At 39.1% G+C, this 22,012-nt stretch overlaps 1 protein-coding gene across 1 annotated transcript in view; it reads right to left on the bottom strand.

Annotated features, from left to right (window-relative positions):
• The window catches only part of LOC134531812 (ATP-binding cassette sub-family C member 4-like), an 89,898-nt gene that overhangs the window by 67,038 nt on the left and 848 nt on the right, over positions 1–22,012 (bottom strand). Inside the window, exons 2-4 of the mRNA XM_063367761.1 lie at positions 10,923–11,028; positions 2,323–2,433; positions 321–455 (exon numbers count right to left, since the gene is read on the bottom strand). Coding sequence (XP_063223831.1) covers positions 321–455; positions 2,323–2,433; positions 10,923–10,996 — 320 coding nt within the window. The 5' untranslated portion in view covers positions 10,997–11,028. The remainder of the gene's footprint in view (positions 1–320; positions 456–2,322; positions 2,434–10,922; positions 11,029–22,012) is intronic.

Below are 22,012 nucleotides of genomic sequence, written 5' to 3'. Positions count from 1 at the left end.
ATGTCTCACAAATGACGTGGTACATAAATTTCATAATTAGTGTCCTTCAAAAAGTTAAAATACCAACAACCAACCTATTAATACATTTTTTTTGTTTTATTTTTTACATCTTATACTCCACTTTCCACCTGGATAAGCTTATGCTTTACTTCAATTTACACTTTGAAAACTAACAGTACATTTTTAATGTAAGTTTTGAAAACGATCAGCGGTATAACATTTTTAATATTCTCGTTTATTATTTGAAATATGAAGAATCTTTTTTCAGTAACTAAATTGGAATGAAGTTGAACCGGCAAGTGCAGCGTTGAAACACTTACCTGAACACACACGATACTAGCAAGACGACCACGCCAGACTTCATGAATTCCCACTTGAACATTTTGATGATGACCCTGAGAAGACTCGGTGGTTTTTTTTTCTTGGAATTTGATTTGATGTTCTCCTTCCAGAGCCTGTGCATCATTAGGATTTGAGAAGCTAATTAGGAGTTATAAACTATGCTGCATTGAAAATTTGCACTAAAGCCAAACATAAAGAGACCACAAAAGAGCTAGTGATTCACATGTACATACCACTACTCACTTGAAAACTGGGATCCATCATATAGCTATTATAGTTTTTAATACTTTACCATACAGAACAAAAGTAATGAATAATACTGGCAAATATAATTATTCTGCTTCTAAAAATGTATTTTTAACTCGTCCATTCTACTAGTTAAAAGATTTTCAAGAACAAAGAGCTAAATGAAAGGAAGAAATTTGTTAAAATACTACTGATTCATATATCTGGTACTGCTATGTGATAATACTACATAATTGAGCATCCAGCAAGGGATGGGGTGGAGATATATTACACATTCCCAAAAAAAATCGTAAAATATCTATAAAAATCTATAACTTCCACCAACAAAACGAAAGAATTTGAAAGCAAATAACAAAATGGCCAAAGTGGTTCTTCCCCCCAATCTGTCACAAAAAAAAGTTAAATTCTGCTTTCAGGAAGACAAGAACAAATTCCATTGTACGGAATTTTGATATTTGCACAGAGTTGTATTAAACTAACCAAGCCGCACATAACCATCTTGAAATGAGAGATGTCTGGCTGCTTGGTATAATATTGATTGAATGGAATGTTAGGCTACATTTTTAATTATGCTCACCACAAGAAAACAAGCTTGCAACTGTTAAAGAGTGTAAAAAGATGGATAACAACCACAGGAGCGTACGTAGAATTTTAATTTCTTGGAAGGGGGGGGGGGGGGGGGATACAACCACTATGCCCACTATTTGCTTTCAAATTATTTCCTTTGGTTAGTAGTGGGAATGCTAGATTTTTACGACTTTTGAGGGGGGCTAGCCCTTCCCTCCCTCATCAATTTCCCCTGCAATGGCAATGATTGGCAATTGGAGAAGGGATGAAAGACCATTTTTGAAAATACAGTTACTTTGCAAAAGTGTTTGGCATTGGTTTTCAAGCAGTTATCCTTTTACTAAGGAGGGTAGTTGACACAGAAAATTGTACCATAATTCAGGGGGAATTACTTGTTTTAAAAAAAAACAGTTTTTGCTTCTCTTGAAGAGAAGGAAGTACTGCAAGATTCCTACACACTTACTTCAGCCAATTTCCCTTCGAGTTTTCCATGTTTTTCCTGTCCCATTAATTTTTTTTTCCTTCGTCCCATCGGTATATTTCTTAAAGCTAACCGATGAATCACAATACCTCATTATAATAAAAACACACACTAATATACAGATTACACAGTTTCCATTTTATTTAACACTATGTAACCTAAAATTGCTAGTCTAAAGAATTTAATTAATGTTAGTAAATACCAGAAAGATCATTAACAGTGCTAAATTTTTATGGTTAAAATACATAAACATTTTGAGACATTATAACACTACAGTGTTAGAAAAAAAAAAATATTTCCCTAAGTTTTCCAGGTTTTTAAGACATACTTTTAATTCCCTGGAGTTTTCCCTGTGCATTTCAGGTTCTACAGACATATTTTCAATTCTCTGTGTTTTCCCTGTGTTTTCTACATTTTGAAGACATATTTTTAATTCCTGGAGTTTTCCCTGTGTTTTCCATGTTTTGAAGACATATTTTTTTCCCTGAGTTTTCTTTCTGTTTTTGAGGCTTGGAAGACATATTTTCAATTCCCCGAGTTAACCCTGTGTATTCCAGGTTTTGAAGACTTGTCTTCCGATCCCCTGCTTCCCAGATTTTCCCTGTCTGTTGGGAACCCTGAACAGACGTTATTCTTTTCTACACTGAAGAATTCAATTTAAGAATCAAGAACCAAGGTGCACTCACATCTCCATTTCATCTCCCAGTCTGTCTGACTCGTCTGTGGGCACAGCATTGTACAGGTCACTTTGCTCCAGGTCTCTGTGCAGTCCCACGGAAAACAAATTCCTCAGCCAGCTGCAGGAAGAAACACACACATGCCACTCCTGCGTCACAGAAAGAGACAAGATTTTGTGATTTCATTATTAGGCCAACTTCGTTTTCAAACCATGAGATTTCCATGTTATTTTTTATTTTTAATGATTTATGTTTTATTCAGAATGAGAGCCTAATTATTTAACTCATATGACACATAAACGATTTATAATACTTATTTTACCAAAAAAAAATTGTCATTTTGACTGATGGATGATGCTCTCAGAACAATAAAAATAGATATGCTAGAACTTGTTTCATAAATATACCAATGTCATAATGTAAAAATGGGTTACTAATAACAGTTGTAAGATCAAAAAAGAGTAAATTTTTTTTTTCTAATCTATTTAGTACATACTTTTTTTTAAAATTCCATGCTGAATACATTATGTTCACTGAATTTAATATATTAAATATTAGGTTTTGGGATCTGAGTTAAGTTTTGATTAAAAATTCTGATTAATTTCATGATAGTTGCATTTCGGTTATATGGTGTAATGACATTTTTACAATGAAGGTTCACTTACAACTAAAAAAATTACATCAAATGTTTTGTTTTTTATGCAATTGCTACAGAATGATTACAATAACATGAGAAATAGGTACTAATTGTTCTACAGTAAAGTCTACAAGGGAAGTTGTAATTAAAACTAATAAATTCCAGTATACATATACCGTTCAGAAGCTAGGGTCGAATTACCAGCAGATGCATGCATTTTCAGTTAATGGGAAATTTCACTAGGGACTAACCTGTTATAAAGAAAAAAATGCTAAACAATTTGGCAACTTGTGTGTGAAGAAAATTGATATTTTTATTTTTGTGGTTACATATTGTATGTTTACAACTAAAAAATTATAAGTACGGCACATGATAAAAAATATGCAATTTCTTAGGTAGCATTTTAATTTTCAAACCAGAGCTAAGCAATTGAGAAAAAAAATGACGATTCCAGTTAATGACAACTAAAGGAAGGTCTTTGTAACTAAAATATTTTAAAAAATGTTCTGTACTTTCTGTAAAGTGAGTTTTGGAGGTTAGTTATGTTTATAGAGTTTAACTTAATTTTATACGACCACGTTATTAGTGCAAGGGATTAAAAAAAAAGTGTTTGGTCAAAAAAATTAAATAATTACCTTAGTTGGCATATAATAAGAAATTCATTATAAGCTAGTCAATGCTAGATGCATTTTGTTAAAAATATTCGTAATTTTTTTTTGCATGGAAAATGATCAGTAGAAGCTGAGAACTTAGCTGCGGTGGTAGCCTATTTGTTTATGTTCTAAATACTTTAAAATTGTTTGAAGTACAATAATATTTAGTGATCATTATCACTTTGTCATTTATTTTTATTGTAGAACGTGCTATGATTTCGTAGCATAATATATATTTTTTAAATTAAAATAATATTCTGTAACATTGAAACGCAATCCCATTAGTTGCCGTTTGTTACTTAAACGAGCATTGTGGAAGCAGTGGACTCAATTGGTGTAATAATGTTCCCGGAGATCCTTCATAGTTTCCGTGCCATTGCAGAACGGACCTTCAGCGACCAAGGTGACCGAATGCGCAGGGGCATGCATACAGTGACGTAGCTAAGGTGACTGGCGCCCCTGGCCAGAATTGAAAATGGCGCCCCCTTTTGGATTAAAAGAGGGGGGGGGGGGTTCATTAACGCGAAACCGTGTCGCTGCGGCGCCCCCTCCTACTCCGGCGCCCCTGGCGGGGGCCATCCCATCCCTGCCTCCCGCTTGCTACGCCACTGCATGCATAGCCAACGTAGCGACCGCCCCGAGCACACGTTCCAACTCTGTGGGCGAATGTCCGCGCCCTTTCCATCGCACCCCCCCCCCCCCCCCCCCCCTCCATGAAACCTCATAACCACCCAGACTTTTTTTGTTCCTCCATGAGCGCGCTAGTCAGGCGTCCCTGGGCGAGAAATACAAGGCTAGGGCCACCGGCGCACTTTCACTCTGAGCGCATCCTACGAGCGCACACTTTACGTCTCGGTCTCATATGTCATTAATTTTCTCGTCACCATTGTCAGTTAAAAGCTATTCCAATACATCTACTGGGTCCCGCACCGGCTCTTCTATTACTAACGCACTAGAAATATAAAATGTTTGTCAAACTGTAGAAAACTATTAGTTAAATAACGTAAACGTAATTCATTAGAATTTACTAACGCTAAACTGATTGTTATTTATTTTTGAAGTTGTACTTCTTTGGGTGCGTTATGGAAAAAAATGTTGAATGAATTTTCACGTTGCAACGAAATTTTAACAGGACGAAAAAAAAAATGCTACATACAAATTAAAATGTGCTTTTAAATCTTACACTAGAGTGATTTATTGAATATTGGTCCATGTAATTAAAACTAATTATTGTGAATATTAGTGATAGAATTTGTGTTAATAAACTTAATCAAGTGTATTTATACGTAAGGTTATGTACCTGTACGTATAAATTATTTTTTACATTATAAATAATAAATTCTTATATTATTTAATAAATAATTAATATTGATAAATTATAAAAAAACAGTACGTTTTTCTATATATTTTCATTATTAAAACTATTTATCTCAACTTCTTACATGTGTACATCATTTTTTAATTTTTTTATAGTCTAAACTTACAAATAATTTAGCAAAACCTGGTTGACTTAAATAAGTAGTTATTACAGTTTATTTTTCAAAATTTTCGCCTTTTCTCTGTGGAGTATCCAAAATATCAGAGCCCCGCAAACGTAAATGGCCCAAAGTTCCGCATATTCTGGGGTCAACGCTGGCACTAGGTCTCTTGCGTTGTGTGTTTAGTCAGATATTTACTACTGTTATCAAACAACAGTTAAAAGGTACGCAAGTTGCATGATTATGATAACTAGCGTGATCTTCTTACAGACGTTTAGTAAATACCTGGAAACAAATATTGAGACCCAACAAAGAAAAGCAAGCGAGCTATTGGAATAAACTAATAGGAAAAAAAACTCAAGGGCCCTCAAATAAAACCTAAGACATGACAAGTGTGTGATAACGGGCCTGGTTTATAAACTACGCAAGAACGCAAGTACTGTTCCAACTTCCAAATTTCTTGCGTTTTGGCTTGCGTTTTCTACGACCGTATTCGAAGAGAAGTGTTCCGAAAACTTTTAAAGACGCAGACGCTAAGAGCACAAAAGAACGCGATGTTCTTTTTATTATACTTATAAATAATGTTTACAGTTTAAACTTTCACACAATTAAATTCAAAAAATTTTTTCATCAAATTATACACAATTTGTAATAGTTTTCATGATGAAAATGAATTATCACACGAAGCCCAGGGTAGAGACATATGTAGTCTACTCTTTTACAAATTTATTAGTTCTGATGACGTTTCGCAACAAGAATACTTTACAAACGAATGCCATTTTCTGGTTGTATATTGCGCTTTTGCGTCGTTGGGTAATTTATAAACCCGGCCTCGCGTGGAATCGATTTATCACAGCGTAGTTAAGTATGCGCCGTTTTAAAGAGCACAGGACAGTCGATGCTTTAAAAAATTGTTTTCTAGAAAAAGTAGGGAAAATACACATACGATCCCTGAGCAAACTAAGATGGCATACCTCTTACGAACTTGAGTTTCAGTTTCACTTCAAGTCCTGCAGAGTTAATTCCTTTGAGTCTTCAGTATGTACTCGCCAGTGATAAGTAACCTCGGTAACGAGCAAATTCATGTGTTTTCATGTTGAAAATACACTTACAATACGAAACTTGGACACGAAATTTAACGAATGATTCTTTAAAATAATGCCGAGGTGATAAATATATAAGCAAATTGTGTTTTTTCAACAAAATTTCTTGACCGGATCACACGTAGTTGCCGGAGTAGCTACGTAGACTATCAAAATCATTCCATTTGCAGAGCGAAATTTTACACTATATAATGAAACGGCGCAGATAAAAGTGAAAAAAGACTTGGAAAAACACTATACCGCGGCTTTGATCTGATTTCAGACAGCGATTTTTGTTAAAATATTGCCCATCTTGTTAATATTTACTAATTTGTTAATAATATACAGTTTCCCTTTGGATTTGCAAACTTAGGTTCGCGCCATCCGCTACAGATGGCAGCACAGTAGTCAACTTCCCTTCCATGTTCCATGCGACTTTCGTTTCATCTACAAAATTACTCCCACCAAATGCCGTATACCGAGAGTAAGATGTTACACATAAAAAACTGACCCCCCTCCCCCCCCAGTGACCACCAATGCCTAATTTATGAAGTTATACTTCTTTAAGGGCGTTATGAAAAATGAGTGAATTTTAACGATGCGAACGACCCATGCAACAAAATTTTCACAGGATGAAAAAGAGGCTACATCCAAAAAAAACAGGCTACATACAAATAAAAATTATGCATGTGCTTTTAAATTGTATACTTTACGTTTTCAATTGTATTTATGTAAGTGAGGTTATGTTCCCGTATGTATAACGATGTCAGGTTATTTGTAAGCTTCCATTGTCGCTGGAGTGTCTGTGGAAGGTTTAGTAGTCTTCTGGCCGTTTTCATGGGAGTGTTTCTGATGTTATGTTCCCGTACATATAATTTGTTTGCTCTCCATATTTCCGACATGCGCCCCTCTCCAGGAACCTACATGGTGCAGTAAGCCGATGGCACCTGCCTCCTCGCTTCCTCCGTCTCCGAGCGGATGCTCGCCGACCGCCTAAGCCGTGGTTTCACCTCCCTCAACAACCAATTCCTTGCGCTCGGCAGGGTCGTTACCACAACGCCGAAATATCACAACGCCGAACGTACAATAACGCCGAATGCCAAATTGACCGCAACGCCGACAGCTAGAAAACTGTTGTGTACCACAACGCCGAAATACAGTAACGCCGAAAAATGTTACTGCGGGGAGGGGGGGGCTACAGGAGCAAAATGAAAAACAACTGAATGAATTTGTGTGCTAACCTTACATAACCTAACCTTTGAGGCAGTCCTGAAATTACATTTTTCGGGGTTAATGTATTTCGGCGTTGTGGTATTTCGGCGTTGTGGTATTTCGGCGTTGTGGTATTTCGGCGTTGTGGTGCATCCCCCGCTCGGCATCGGGCTGAATCACTCCAAATCTCAGTCCATCCTTTTTTTCCAGTCACCATCCTCACCAGGACCACCCACCACGCATCTCCAGTGTAGCCATCCCTTGGTCTCCCGAGCTGTGCTATCTGGGGATCACCCTGGAGAGGACCCTGACCTTCCTCCCCCACTTCCACTCGGTCCGGTCTAAGTCCTCCGGCCCACCTCACGCACCCCATTACTAGAGACCTGAAAAATTCGCGGGTTCATTACGTGTTATGCTAAAATTCAAATAATTATAACGTTGTGCTGCTTCTGCTATTGGTTCACTGTTAATATGTAGGACTCTTGGCCAATTAGAGACCATCAAACAAATAAGTATCCAATCAAAAGTTACCCACTTGAGACGCCTCAAAATTCAGTACCCAATGAACGGGCGCCATTTGCCCAAGTAGGCATAGGATCATGGAGTCTATCCTGAAGGTCGTTGAACTCGCAAATTTTTCCGGCCTCTACCCATTACCTGTTCGCCTCACCGCATATCGTTCGTACGTCATACCCTCATCTCACCTACGCGAGCCCCGTCTCGGTTCACTCCTCTCGCTTCGCCCTGCGCCCACTCACCCGCTCCTTCTTCCATGGCTCTCGCGCCTCGTCCTCGGACTCTCCCATGGGACACCCCGTCGCACCATCCTCGACGGGTCGGGACTCCCGCACTTCTAACACCACGATCACACAGACGACCGCTAAATTTCTGCGCGCCAGTGCCGCCGCAGCCTCAATCCACTCATCCGACAGCTCGCAGCGGCACACCCCCCGACCACCGCTCTTGAGCACCGACCACCTACGCGACGACGACCCTCCTGTGGCCGGTGGCCCCGGCAGCTGACCATGGTGACATCCACGCCCACGAACTGTACTGCGGGACCAATGACTGTTGTTCACTCTTGACGATGCTTACTGCTGACTCCGCTACGCCCACTTCCATCACTGTTTCTCCCGAGCTGCCCCATCACCACCTCTGGTTCTTGACGCCCGACTGACCTCTATGGACTACACCGACCAAACAAGTCGCTGGCCCTAGGGACGGAATCGTCGGAGGGAACCTACCATCACCACCCATCATTATCCGTCGCCACCTCGCCCTCTGGGCCATGTATCTAGTGCTCTGTGTGTTTTTATTGTCTTTTTGTTCCATGTATTTTTGTTTTTATTAAACTGATGATTTTTTGTTGGGCCCCCGGCAACAGGGGGCCCCTGTATAAAAAAATTATAATTTAATTAATAATTAAAATAAAAAAAATTACAATAAACATGTGGAATATTTATTTATTTTCATTACTAATTAAAACTCTTCTTTAATAAATTAAATAACTTTTACGCACATTAATATTGAAAACTAAGTATTTATTTGAAATTTCTAATTTGATACAATTTATACTTTCCCAACCGTAATTATACTATCACACCAGTCCTTTTATTATTTAGTTTCTATTAATTATTTGAATTCAAAATTAAAGTCAGTTGTTTATTACACCACGTAAGTATTAACTTCTAACGCGCGTACGAAAGTAGGTAGGTACACGAACCCATTTTTTCTTTTCTTTTTTTGTCATGACGAAGAATTGTTCCGAACGGTTGAAAATTCGTGTTACGTGCATACATTAGGGGTTGATAAAACATGAAACAAGCACATATATATATGTACATATATAGGAAATTCGTGACTCGCTATTGGGCGGTACATGATGTATTATGAAACTATAAACAACACAGAAAGAGGCGGAATGACAGGACACCGACACGGAAAATGTTTCATTCAACAACTTCCGATCACACGAATCCTACATCGCAAAAACTGCTCAAAACCGAGACCGACAAAAGCGCTTCACCAGTTGATTTCCGGAAGGTAAGGGGGAGGGTTGAGATTAGAAATAATGTTTATAACGCGTGAGTTTTTACCCTGATAGGACAAGAACAAAAGTAAATCTGTAATAAAATCCATAGGAAACCTTACGAGATACACGAAGATTACGTTTGCAGTTATGGCTACAGTAACGTTTAAAATCTTAAGTTTTTTTTTAATTGTGGAGTAAAAAAAAAGATGTGCATTAGGCAAATGTGGAGGGTCGCTATTGTTCCGAGTATGCAATGCATGGTGACTGGTAATTGTCTACTGGTGTTCCGTCAAACTATCCCTGTATTTGCGAATCGGCGGCGCGGAACCCAACAGGAGTCGGCGCCTCTGAATGCACGTCGACCGAGCAGAACAGCCTTGGGGAGACGGGACTCAAGAATCGCGTCGTCATTCAGTCCTTGGCCCGCAGTTGACACGACCCGTCTGGATAGTTTGCAGGCGGCAGACAAGCATCGGGGGAGGGGTAGGGGATAATTACCGTAACCGACTTTGCAGCTTCTTATAGTCTTCCAACAGCTGTGCCACGCATGGCGCTCTTGACCTCTCGTCCACGACAAAACGGTTCTCTAATTCTGGAATACACAACAGCGCGGCGCGATGCGACAGCGAAAGATCGTGTTATTGTGTCCACGCGGTTTTGTTTTTTCTCGTATGACAAACAAAAATGTACTAAGTATTTAGTACAATTTCTTTGACACAAGCCATTGCAGTATTGCACTGCTTGTCATGGGGAAAAAAAATTCAAGAACGCAAATTGAGAAATCTGGTTGATGATGGAACAGATGCCAGTTCCCGTAACGTCGCAATTGTTTTGTCATATAGGAAACCTATACTGTGTTCGTCGGTGTTGTCCAAAATATATGTTTATCTTCATCTTTGTGTTCATATATTTGCTGCGTTGTCCAGGTTTTGTTGTCTGAGGGTATTTACTGTGATTGTTGAAACTGTCTCGTCGTCAGCCCACTGTGTTCTGTCTGTGCTGTTATTTTTTTTTTCATAACTAAATTCCGTCCACGGAATTCTTGGGCTATTTAAGTTTCAATGTGTTCGTCTGTGCTGTCATCGTTTTGTCCATAATGTACATGTTAGGTCCATCGTTGGGTTTTTCTAACTGACAGGCTGGTTAGCTGTGGATTTATATTTGTCATTTTTATTTCTTAATTTGCGTTCTTGAATTTCTTCAATAACAGGCAGTGCAATACTGCAATGGCGCTATGTCCAAGAAATTGTATTAGATCATAATTCCCCATTGCATGGATCATTTAAAGAATGTAAAAATTTACAATAAAATATTTAACAAATTGTTTACTCAATGGTGTACATCAGGCAACAGAAAACAAGAGAAAGCGCTAATGGCTGAAATAATGCATTGGAAAGAGAGAGAAAATGCCCATTTAAATGGACGCTGCAATCTAAGGACGAAACGCTCTATAAGCCGAATAAACTCGCTCGTAAAAACTAACACACGGAGAGCCCCGCAGCCAGTAGTACTCACAAGAAGACTAGCTTGGAGATGGGGTTGGCCTTCAGCAAAGGGTTCTGGTTGGTGTGCTTCTTGCTGTGGTCCATGGCGGGGATGCTGCGTTACACCTGCTGATTTCCTGCGAAAACAAGTGCACGCTGACATTTTCACCTGGTTTTTATACATTATGTCCATTAAAGAATGTCCAAATTATAACCGTAATCATTGAAGAGTTTTGGTTAAAGGTCACCATTAAAGAGAATAGGTCCCCACACACAAACCGTCCGAACTGACAGTTCGGAATCGAACAGTCGGAATCTAACAGTCGGAATCTAACAGTCGGAATCTAACAGTCGGAATCTAACAGTCGGAATCTAACAGTCGGAATCTAACAGTCGGAATCTAACAGTCGGCATCTAACAGTCGGCATCTAACAGTCGGCATCTAACAGTCGGCATCTAACAGTCGGAATCGAACAGTCGGAATCGAACAGTCGGAATCGAACAGTCGGAATCGAACAGTCGGCATCGAACAGTCGGCATCGAACAGTCGGCATCGAACAGTCGGAATCGAACAGTCGGCATCGAACAGTCGGCATCGAACAGTCGGAATCGAACAGTCGGAATCGAACAGTCGGAATCGAACAGTCGGCATCGAACAGTCGGCATCGAACAGTCGGCATCGAACAGTCGGCATCGAACAGTCGGCATCGAACAGTCGGCATCGAACAGTCGGCATCGAACAGTCGGCATCGAACAGTCGGCATCGAACAGTCGGCATCGAACAGTCGGCATCGAACAGTCGGCATCGAACAGTCGGCATCGAACAGTCGGCATCGAACAGTCGGAATCGAACAGTCGGAATCGAACAGTCGGAATCGAACAGTCGGCATCGAACAGTCGGCATCGAACAGTCGGCATCGAACAGTCGGCATCGAACAGTCGGCATCGAACAGTCGGCATCGAACAGTCGGCATCGAACAGTCGGCATCGAACAGTCGGCATCGAACAGTCGGCATCGAACAGTCGGCATCGAACAGTCGGCATCGAACAGTCGGCATCGAACAGTCGGCATCGAACAGTCGGCATCGAACAGTCGGCATCGAACAGTCGGCATCGAACAGTCGGCATCGAACAGTCGGAATCGAACAGTCGGCATCGAACAGTCGGCATCGAACAGTCGGCATCGAACAGTCGGCATCGAACAGTCGGCATCGAACAGTCGGCATCGAACAGTCGGCATCGAACAGTCGGCATCGAACAGTCGGCATCGAACAGTCGGCATCGAACAGTCGGCATCGAACAGTCGGCATCGAACAGTCGGCATCGAACAGTCGGCATCGAACAGTCGGCATCGAACAGTCGGCATCGAACAGTCGGCATCGAACAGTCGGCATCGAACAGTCGGCATCGAACAGTCGGCATCGAACAGTCGGCATCGAACAGTCGGCATCGAACAGTCGGCATCGAACAGTCGGCATCGAACAGTCGGCATCGAACAGTCGGCATCGAACAGTCGGCATCGAACAGTCGGCATCGAACAGTCGGCATCGAACAGTCGGCATCGAACAGTCGGCATCGAACAGTCGGCATCGAACAGTCGGCATCGAACAGTCGGCATCGAACAGTCGGCATCGAACAGTCGGCATCGAACAGTCGGCATCGAACAGTCGGCATCGAACAGTCGGCATCGAACAGTCGGCATCGAACAGTCGGCATCGAACAGTCGGCATCGAACAGTCGGCATCGAACAGTCGGCATCGAACAGTCGGCATCGAACAGTCGGCATCGAACAGTCGGCATCGAACAGTCGGCATCGAACAGTCGGCATCGAACAGTCGGCATCGAACAGTCGGCATCGAACAGTCGGCATCGAACAGTCGGCATCGAACAGTCGGCATCGAACAGTCGGCATCGAACAGTCGGCATCGAACAGTCGGCATCGAACAGTCGGCATCGAACAGTCGGCATCGAACAGTCGGCATCGAACAGTCGGCATCGAACAGTCGGCATCGAACAGTCGGCATCGAACAGTCGGCATCGAACAGTCGGCATCGAACAGTCGGCATCGAACAGTCGGCATCGAACAGTCGGCATCGAACAGTCGGCATCGAACAGTCGGCATCGAACAGTCGGCATCGAACAGTCGGAATCGAACAGTCGGAATCGAACAGTCGGAACTGCCACGTGTATGCAAAGACGGTGGAGTGATCAGTCCGAACTGATGAACTGACGAACTGATGGCTCCCCATCATATCGGACTGTGGGCTCGAGAGCACTCAGTCCGAACTGCCGTGTGTGGGAAGAGCGTCTCCTCAGTCCAGCTGAGTGACGTAGCAGACATTTTCATTTATACTCCTTGGTTGCTTTTATATATATATGTATATATATATATATATATATGCGTGTGTGTGTGTTGAGGGTTGAGGTAAATATTTATTTTTTATGCAAGACGAGGGCTTCGTTAGACATCAGTGAGAAGGAAGTTCGTCCGGTATGTCAGTGTTTCTCAGCTGTTTCAAGGCTGAGTAATTGTTATATTTTCGTTTGAATTATACCTGATAAAAATTGTAATTGCTGACTTAGTAACATAAATTCACTAATTAAATGTAACTGAATAAAATTGCATGTCTCATTAAGTAAAATATTTTTCATGCAGAGATTGATTTTTCAGAAATAACCAGAAGCACTCTGAGAACATCAGCAGATGTCTCGCCAGTAATAATCAGGAGAAAAAAAAAGTGAAATCTAACCAAATATTATCAGGAATAATTAGAAGCACATGGAGAAAACTAGCGCACGTTTTCCTAAATCAGGATCAGTAAAAAAAAATTACACGAAATAAAAAATACAAAAATTCTGAAGGAATAAAAAAATTACAATTCTGGCTTGTGCTAAAACTCCATCCTTGCTGAAAAAAGGAGATATTCTCAAGCTGGCAGAAGTTTATAAATATTTTTATTTTTTTATATTTTTTGTTTTTAAACTATTTCCAGAAGAGTTAAAAAGGCTAAAAGGCGTGTTTTCAGAGTAATTTTTAGGCGTAAAAAAACCGGTACAGATTCTTGAAAGCACTTCAGGGAATCACGTTACACCTTTATCTTAATTTCTCCTCCATATAATGTTACGTTCACCGCTCAAATTTCACAGTTGTCCTGTGCACAACGATAAGACAGCGCGCCAAGTTCACAGCCTTGCACTTTGAGGCGTAATCGTGCTGCTAGAAGCACCAGCGAGCGTCGCGCTTATCATCCCGCCTCACTAAAAAAAAAACACACACACACACACACAACCACGCACACACACAACCACACACACACACACAACCACACACACACAACCACACGGGCCAATTAAATCGTTCACGTGTTTTCAAATTTTATTTTGTCGCAACGAACCTATAGTCAAAGTTTGTCTGTAGAATTCAGTCTTAATTCTTTATAACGCCAATAGCTTTGGATTAATTAATAATTTGGCCTAGCTGTAGACGGAACTAACTATAATTCTATCATATTTTCGATAGTAAAATCTTATTTGTTATTAGATAAGATAAGCAGACTTTGTCTAAGAGCTAAGTGATACAAAAAAGAAGACAACATCTGTCTCGTGAATTCTATGACGAAGCATTTTAGGAATAACTCTTAAATTAACGAATTAATGTACGAAATTGCATCATCTCAGTACTATAATGCACTAATGTTCTTAACTCTCATTTGAACTAAATCTTATTATTGTGATTTTTCTGGCAATGCCTGAAATCATGCCAGGGAATTATGTCTTAAGGATATAGCCGGACACCCTTGTTTAATATTTTTTAACACCAACCCAATTGGTACGAGTTCGGAGTCGTCTATATCTCAGAGGCCCTGTCGAGTGAATAACAGTGACATTAAACACTATGAACGGTCAAATAGAGACCATGATGTCGCCGGGATGTTAAACCCGAAGTCAATATGCCATTAGTTCAATCAGTTATCTATTATAGCTTCAGGAAATCTTGTAACATTAAAAAAATATATTTTTTTGTCAAATTTTTTCCCACGTCTTATTTTTTTTAGCTGGCCATTTGTTGTGCTAATATTACATTTAAGGAGGGTTGGAGAAGCGGAATGTGTGTGTTGACCCTGAAACTAGGACAAAAATTACAAGTCAATTGCTAATAAAATCTATTGTAAATAATATAAGTTACGAGATACGTGCGAACTTTACAGTTATGACCATGGTAACGTGTAGTCTTTATTTCCCATCCGAACACTCATTTCCTATCGATGATCCCTTTTATCGCGGCATTAAACATAACAACACAGTAAAAGAATTTTATTTTTTACAAGGATAGTCTTTGGAAAAACAGTTGCTAACGATATCACTTGTAAAACTGCAATGCAGAGTTATGTAAAATTGCAAATGGGTACAAAGCTATGCCTTGCAGTTCTACAAGTGATATCGTTGGCAACTGGGTGTCGCAATATTTTCCTTGGAAAAAAAAAAGTACCAAAAAAAAGTTTCCAGGGTACATACAAATCAAAGTTTCTCACAGTCCCGCTCATGTTTCAACGTCGTAGGCGAGGCCGTAACTTACTCGTGTAGATAAGAGGCGTTATCGTGAGTGGCATTACGTCATGACCGTGAGCAGAACCTCTTCGCTACACTGTAATAATTAATTGTTCTTCCACACGGATAGACCTTGGCAATTAAGTTAACAACGTCACTTGTAAGATTGCAAGGCAGGGCTCTGAACCATTTGCAATTTTGCAAAGCTCTGCATTGCAGTTTTACTACTGATATCGTTGGCAACTGAGATTCCATGGATTTTCCTTGATAAAAGGCACATTTTTTTTACAGTGTTAAGAGTAATGATACTGTCTCTCGCTCGTAAATACACTAAATTAATAATGATTACATATACAATTATGGTTTTAATCAAATCTCTCGTGTTTGAAGATTTACCTATAAATTCTTTATAGTTTTTGAATTAATTAGGAATGTTTAAAATTCCAGAAAATCAATAAAATAAGTAGTACAAATTTTGGTACCCAAACGTTTACACGTCAATTTTTAAGTAATGCTTTTGCTTGAGAAAAGAACACTAAACGTTTTAGTTCTTGTTTAATTTTATTTAAATGTTATAATACATTTTCGTACCTCAATTGTTTTATTTCGTTAAGACAAGTCAAACACGCACACTATATATATATATATATATATATATATATATATATTAATGTTAATAAATACATGACACGCACATGTCAAATTTGTATGAACAGACATACCTATACATGTGCAAACTGGCATGAATATATATAGACTATACTTGAAAACATAATTCCTGCCGTTTTGTGTGTGTGTATGTGTGTGTGTACAATAATAATCCAAAATAATATCTTTGTAACCTGTTATTCGTTCAGAGATTTGGCATGTTCCAAATGGCAGACATGTTTTGAACAAACAGTAACACGCACAGTTTTTCGTTATGGTGTATTTCAACAGTGAGTAATATTTCTTCAGAAAATTGCCTTCTTTCTCTCTGCCGTTTTAACCCTTACGATATACTTAAGAGTTGAGGTTTAAAGTGCCAAAAAAAGTTTCATTTCTATTACGAGTACTGAGTTTCGCTCTAATTTATTAAACATATGTTTGAGAGAAATAAGTTTAATTCAAATTCTAATTCAATTGTAAAAATCGCTGTGCGTAAACATATTAAAGAGATTTCACAGATAAATTTGCAAAACAAAAAACTTTAAAATTCAAGTGTAACAACAGAATTAACCATGCACAAGCTCAACCTTTCGAAAACCAATTCTGACTAGAGCTGTAGCAAACCGTATGTATTCGTTACTGAGTAACGGGTGCGCCGTCTATATACGAGTAACGAAACGTTACACACGGCTGGATTTCGTTACTCGCATTTTTCGTATGTTTCACGCATGCGCGCGCATATTCGATGAATTTACGTTACACAGAACGATGTTTGTTTATTAAGTAAAGTATAATTTGGAAATTCGTCGTACAAGTTTTTTTACTGTTTATGAGAAAGTATTTTTTACAAATTAGAAATATGTATTTTTTTTTATTATTGCGTATTTTCACATTTTTTTTTGTTTTTATCTTAAAAGAGATAATATAATAAAACCGCTCTAATGAGATGTAATTGTTTCTTGGTTAACAAAAACTGTTAATTATCAAATATTGTTAATTGTATATATTCTATTTATTATTATTTACGCGACGTCGTACTGTACGCGTACGCAATACGACTCGATTCGTTGCATGTTATGCGGTATCAGAAGTAACGAGTAACGATACGATAGTAACGAGTACTGATTGTTATAGTAACGAATACATACGGGTACGCTTATTTTCGTTACTTTTACACCTCTAATTCTGACATGTAATTCGGTATCTCCGCGCCAGCCACGCGATGGCGATAGAAAATATTTATAATCGGGGATTCTGTCGCGTACTGTGCCCGGCAGTTATCTTAGCGTCTCTCAGCGCGGGGGGGGGGGGGGGGGACAGCGGGACCGGAGAAAGAAGAGGGGGTAAGCAGGCGACACGTAGCCGAGAGCCGTGGCTGTTAGGAAAATATCGCTCTTCAATGTATACCCGAAAATAGAAGGCGAAGGTGGCAGCTCGCAGAGGCGCGGTAAAGTGATACATAGAGGAGAGCGGGAAATAATAAAAACCGTTTATTCTATGGTATAAGTTGCTATTACTCACGGTATGTGCACTCATTAGAGAGATGCTTGAACAACGTTTTGTTTGTGTGCACGGCCGTAAGAGCGCTAGTGTGCTCACTGCTCAATGTTTGTTTACGATTCGTTGCCAAGGCTCATTTGTAATGGCGGCAATTTTTCTTTCGTATTTTTGTTTAGGACTTTAGGTTATTTGCGTGCTACTTGCTTATTGCTTCGTAGATGGAAACTGGAAAATATCTGGCGTTTATTTATTCAATTATTTAGTGGTCATTTTTTCATTGAGGTAAGATTGTTAAATTGAGTATAAAATTACGTATTAAGTAAAATTCAATGCCGCCACGTGTACGAAAATGCTGTGTGCCTGGTTGCGATGGTAAATTTGCTGTTAGACAGCGCTTCCCAGTTTACGAAGAAACGGTATACAATGAATGGATACAGATAATAAAAGTCGAGAAGCTGAAAACTCTCCACCCTCTTAATGCTGCAGATGTGATTGCAAACTTCAATAGTAATGCTAGCTTGTGCCATAGGTGGTTTTAGCATAAATAGCTACTTAGGTCATTCTTCCACCAATGTGTATACGGTTAGTACTGTGCACGGCCACAACAGCGCTGCAAATAGCGTTCTAGCTGTTATTCAGAGAGTGGCCTTTCTATCCCTCCCTCTCTTTTCTATGCTATTACTCCAAAAAAGCGCAAAAGTGGCTTAAATGGAAAGTTTAACATTGTAAGTTATATGTTCTGCATTGTTGGTACACTATGAATGCTGACAATCGAATAGTAATAATAGTAATTAATTTTAACTTAATTTTGTTTTTCGTCACTTAATACAATCAATTATCATGGAAAGAGAACTTCACACTTACATTAAACAAATCATATAATATATATGAGGTTCTGAAGGTTATAATATCCATTCTAAAGTGGAAGTACAATGCAAATTGTATTTACATTTATAATAAATAATCGATTAAAGGTGCATTAAAATATAAAGCCACACTTACACAAGCATTTTTTAAATGCCATTAACGTTGGTAGTCAGGTGTTTCCTAAACGACTGACATGAAGTTAAAGCAGCAAATATAAAATAACAAGCTCCATGTTTAGTTAAATGTAAATCCAGCGCTAAATGGCACGTTTTAGGTACGGAAACCGGAGAACGATAAGGGCTAGACTGGCTCCTGCGTCATCAACTGTGAGATAGCTTTCGCACGGAGAGCTACAATTGCGTAATGTTTTGGTCGTTTGCTTTTTCTTGCAAGACTTTTTTTAAAAATAACTTTGAGAACACAATGAATTGAGAAGCATAGTTTTAAATTTATTTTACATACTAAGTGGCCTAGTTTTCCAAAATAAATCGTGTCTGGTTTTCGCTAGTTACTGAGTTAACATTTCAATTAATTTTGGTTAGCATAATAATTAGCAGACACCGTAAGTATATCTGATAGGACAAAGTAAAACGTTGCAGGTTTAGATAATAGTTTGTTACTTTTCCTGACAGATGAGTACAAATATTCGAGCACAACCACTGCAATTTACACAATGTTACACTTATGTAGTACAGGTACAATTCATAGGATTTCTCACTTTTGGTTTGGTAACCCAGCGCTCTTAGCCAAAAGGCCTTACCGCCCTGGGGTCCCCGTGTATACAGACTTACGTAGTGTAGGAAGTCACGCGCCGAATGTTTTCTTTTCTGCTAGTACAAACCTGGCCGCTGACCTTGACAATAGGGTATCGCTGTCTCTTCGCCCTCCCCTTTCCCTCAGACAGGACTAGGGAGCTCAGACGCAAAGATAACTGCCGGGCACAGTACGTCATTTTGTTCGCGCTGACGTCATAGATGTGTAGAACGTGATTGGTTAGAGTTTCGCGTCGCCGCCGTCCCGACTATTTTGATGCCCGCGTTAGGTACAGCGCTGCCGGCGTTTTTATTTCGCTTTAGGGTTTATCCTTACTGTCGGTTTTCATTTCAGTATTTACACGGTTTCCTATTTTCAGGAGTGTTACGAATCACATTTTCACATTCGGTATTTCACTTAGAAACTATAATGACGTTCGACAATCCGACAAAATCGTTTATCCGGCATTACCGTGTGCCCGAACTTATCGGAGTAAATAAAAAATTGTGTATCTGAGATCGCACGGCTTATTTGCAACAAAAAAAAAAAAAAATTGTCGGGCACGTGGTAAGACGTACAAAGCTCACATGTTCTTGCGTTTCAATACATTGAGTTTTTGATATTATTAAATGACTACAAAATGGTTAGTTTCCCGGAAAATTACTTTTGGGATAATTTTTTAGGACAATTATCTGCAACGTTACCGAAAAACCGGAAAGGTTTCCAACATGTTACACTTATCACAGAAACGCAAAAATAAAATTTTATGAACCTCATTTTTACAAAAAAAAAAACTAAATAAACATACAAATTTTCTTTCTTAACAACAGTTTCTTTAATTCCCCTTTACTATACACAGGTACAACTTTACCCTACTTTTTGACTTCAATTTTTTTTTTTTTTTTTTACCTGAACTGGAATACAATGGTGATGTAAAAGTTTATATAAGCTTAACCTTTATCAACCTCCCTTAAAAATTATCCCTAAAAATATATAGTTATATTTTTCCACCTACATTTATAGTACATTAAAATATGTACTTTCAAAATAACTACTTTAAGTTTAAAAAATTCTAGCCAAAGCGGAAGTCTGTTGGAATAGCAAATGTAACCAATGACGCGTGCAATTGTTTACATCAGCTGGTTACGACCGTTCTACTAGCAAATCGCGAGACGTTGGGGCCCATGCGCAGTACGCCTATCGGTCTATGATTACTTCCCAGTAGTAAGTATGTGGGTCCTGTGCCTATACAGAAAAGAATTATTTAATTTCAGCGAGAAACTAGACGTTAACACAACCTGGTGTAGCAACCAAGAAAGACATCTTCAAGGGTTAATTGTTTGCGTTTACATATCTTACACACTACTGTCAGGCACCCGTTCAAGTTATTCATTTGACATTAACACATGAACACAAGAGGGCGTAGAAAGCAGTTGGCTGGCTAAGCAATAGGACTATCGTTACCTACAGTTTTTAAATGAGGGAGATGTGCATTGTTCATAATTATCACTGTCTGCTACCGTCTTTGGCACGTGTGTGAAGCGACATTATTTTTGAATAATTAATGTATAAGTTACACAATAATACCAGATCTTTTTTTAAAGAGGTTTTTGAAAATAAATAAATAAAATTAGAATATGCGTGGTCAACATTTACGTCAACAAAAAGGGTTTGGAACATGAGTCACTTCCTGTGGAGCTTGATGTTCAGGCGTTGTGTCAGCTCAACCTGTACCTCCAAAAAATAACACAGTCTTCACCGAGTATCGCACTTTTATTTTTTCCTCGTAACTTCGGGGAAAGGGATAATCAACCCCATCCAGCCCCCACACTTTTTTTTTTTGCGTTCGCCACAATAGACCCCGGTGTCTACGAAATCAAACAGAACGAATTAAGACATCGAGGTAATTAGACTCGTGATGGGTGATGACATTAAATATCATAACTCATCGGCGGGATGAATTAGAGGAAGGAAATGGTTGAAGTACATGGAGAAAACCAACGTCTACCACGTGGTCGCCCACTGAAGGGGAAAAAAAAATTCCTGGTTTGGAACCGCCGCCGGGAATTATTTCTCCTCGATCGCTTTGATGGGAGGCTAGTGATTTAACTTCAACCACCGTGGTCATATCAAATCCATTTTCTTTCTACCGCAACTATGACGTGAACAACTTGCCACTGGCAGTGACAACGTTTTCAATTTCTTTTGTACACTTAGCGTAAGCATAAATTAATTTCATTGTGAAAAAAAATGGGGGGAGGGGGGAGTAGAACAACTTTACCCACTATTTGCTTTGATATTCTTTCCATTTATTCATGGAAACAACGTGGTTTTTTTTTTCCGTGTTCAGGGGGGGGGGGAGTATATCCTCACCCACCTCCCCCTGCTTTTACTCTGTAATTTTAAATGGACAATGCATAGAACCAAGCCAATTTACTTCCTACATAGTACATGTCACATAAAACAATTTTAAAAAAAATCAATTTTAGTGTAAAATTTAGTTCTACCTACAAGATTAATTTCGGACTTTCATTTCCTAGTTAACATTTATCACAGAGGCGGGTCCATGAAAACGTCTCGCAGTTGCAAAACAAGACATTAGATAATTCTAGGAATATTGACAACGTAATTATGTAGTTTAGCGGTATTTGCGAAAAAAAAAATGTTAAAAATCCGAAAATACTTTTATTATATGCTCTTTCACTTCCTCTTTTAATTAAACCGGGTTTAATGAAAAGAGGAAGTTAAAGAGCATATAATGAAAGTATTTTCGGATTTTTAACTTTTTTTTTTTGGCAAATACCG

This window comes from Bacillus rossius, chromosome 5, assembly GCF_032445375.1.
Source record: "Bacillus rossius redtenbacheri isolate Brsri chromosome 5, Brsri_v3, whole genome shotgun sequence".
Lineage (NCBI taxonomy): Eukaryota > Metazoa > Arthropoda > Insecta > Phasmatodea > Bacillidae > Bacillus > Bacillus rossius.
Note: the sequence above shows the minus strand (reverse complement) of the source record. Positions and strands in the feature narration are given on the sequence as shown.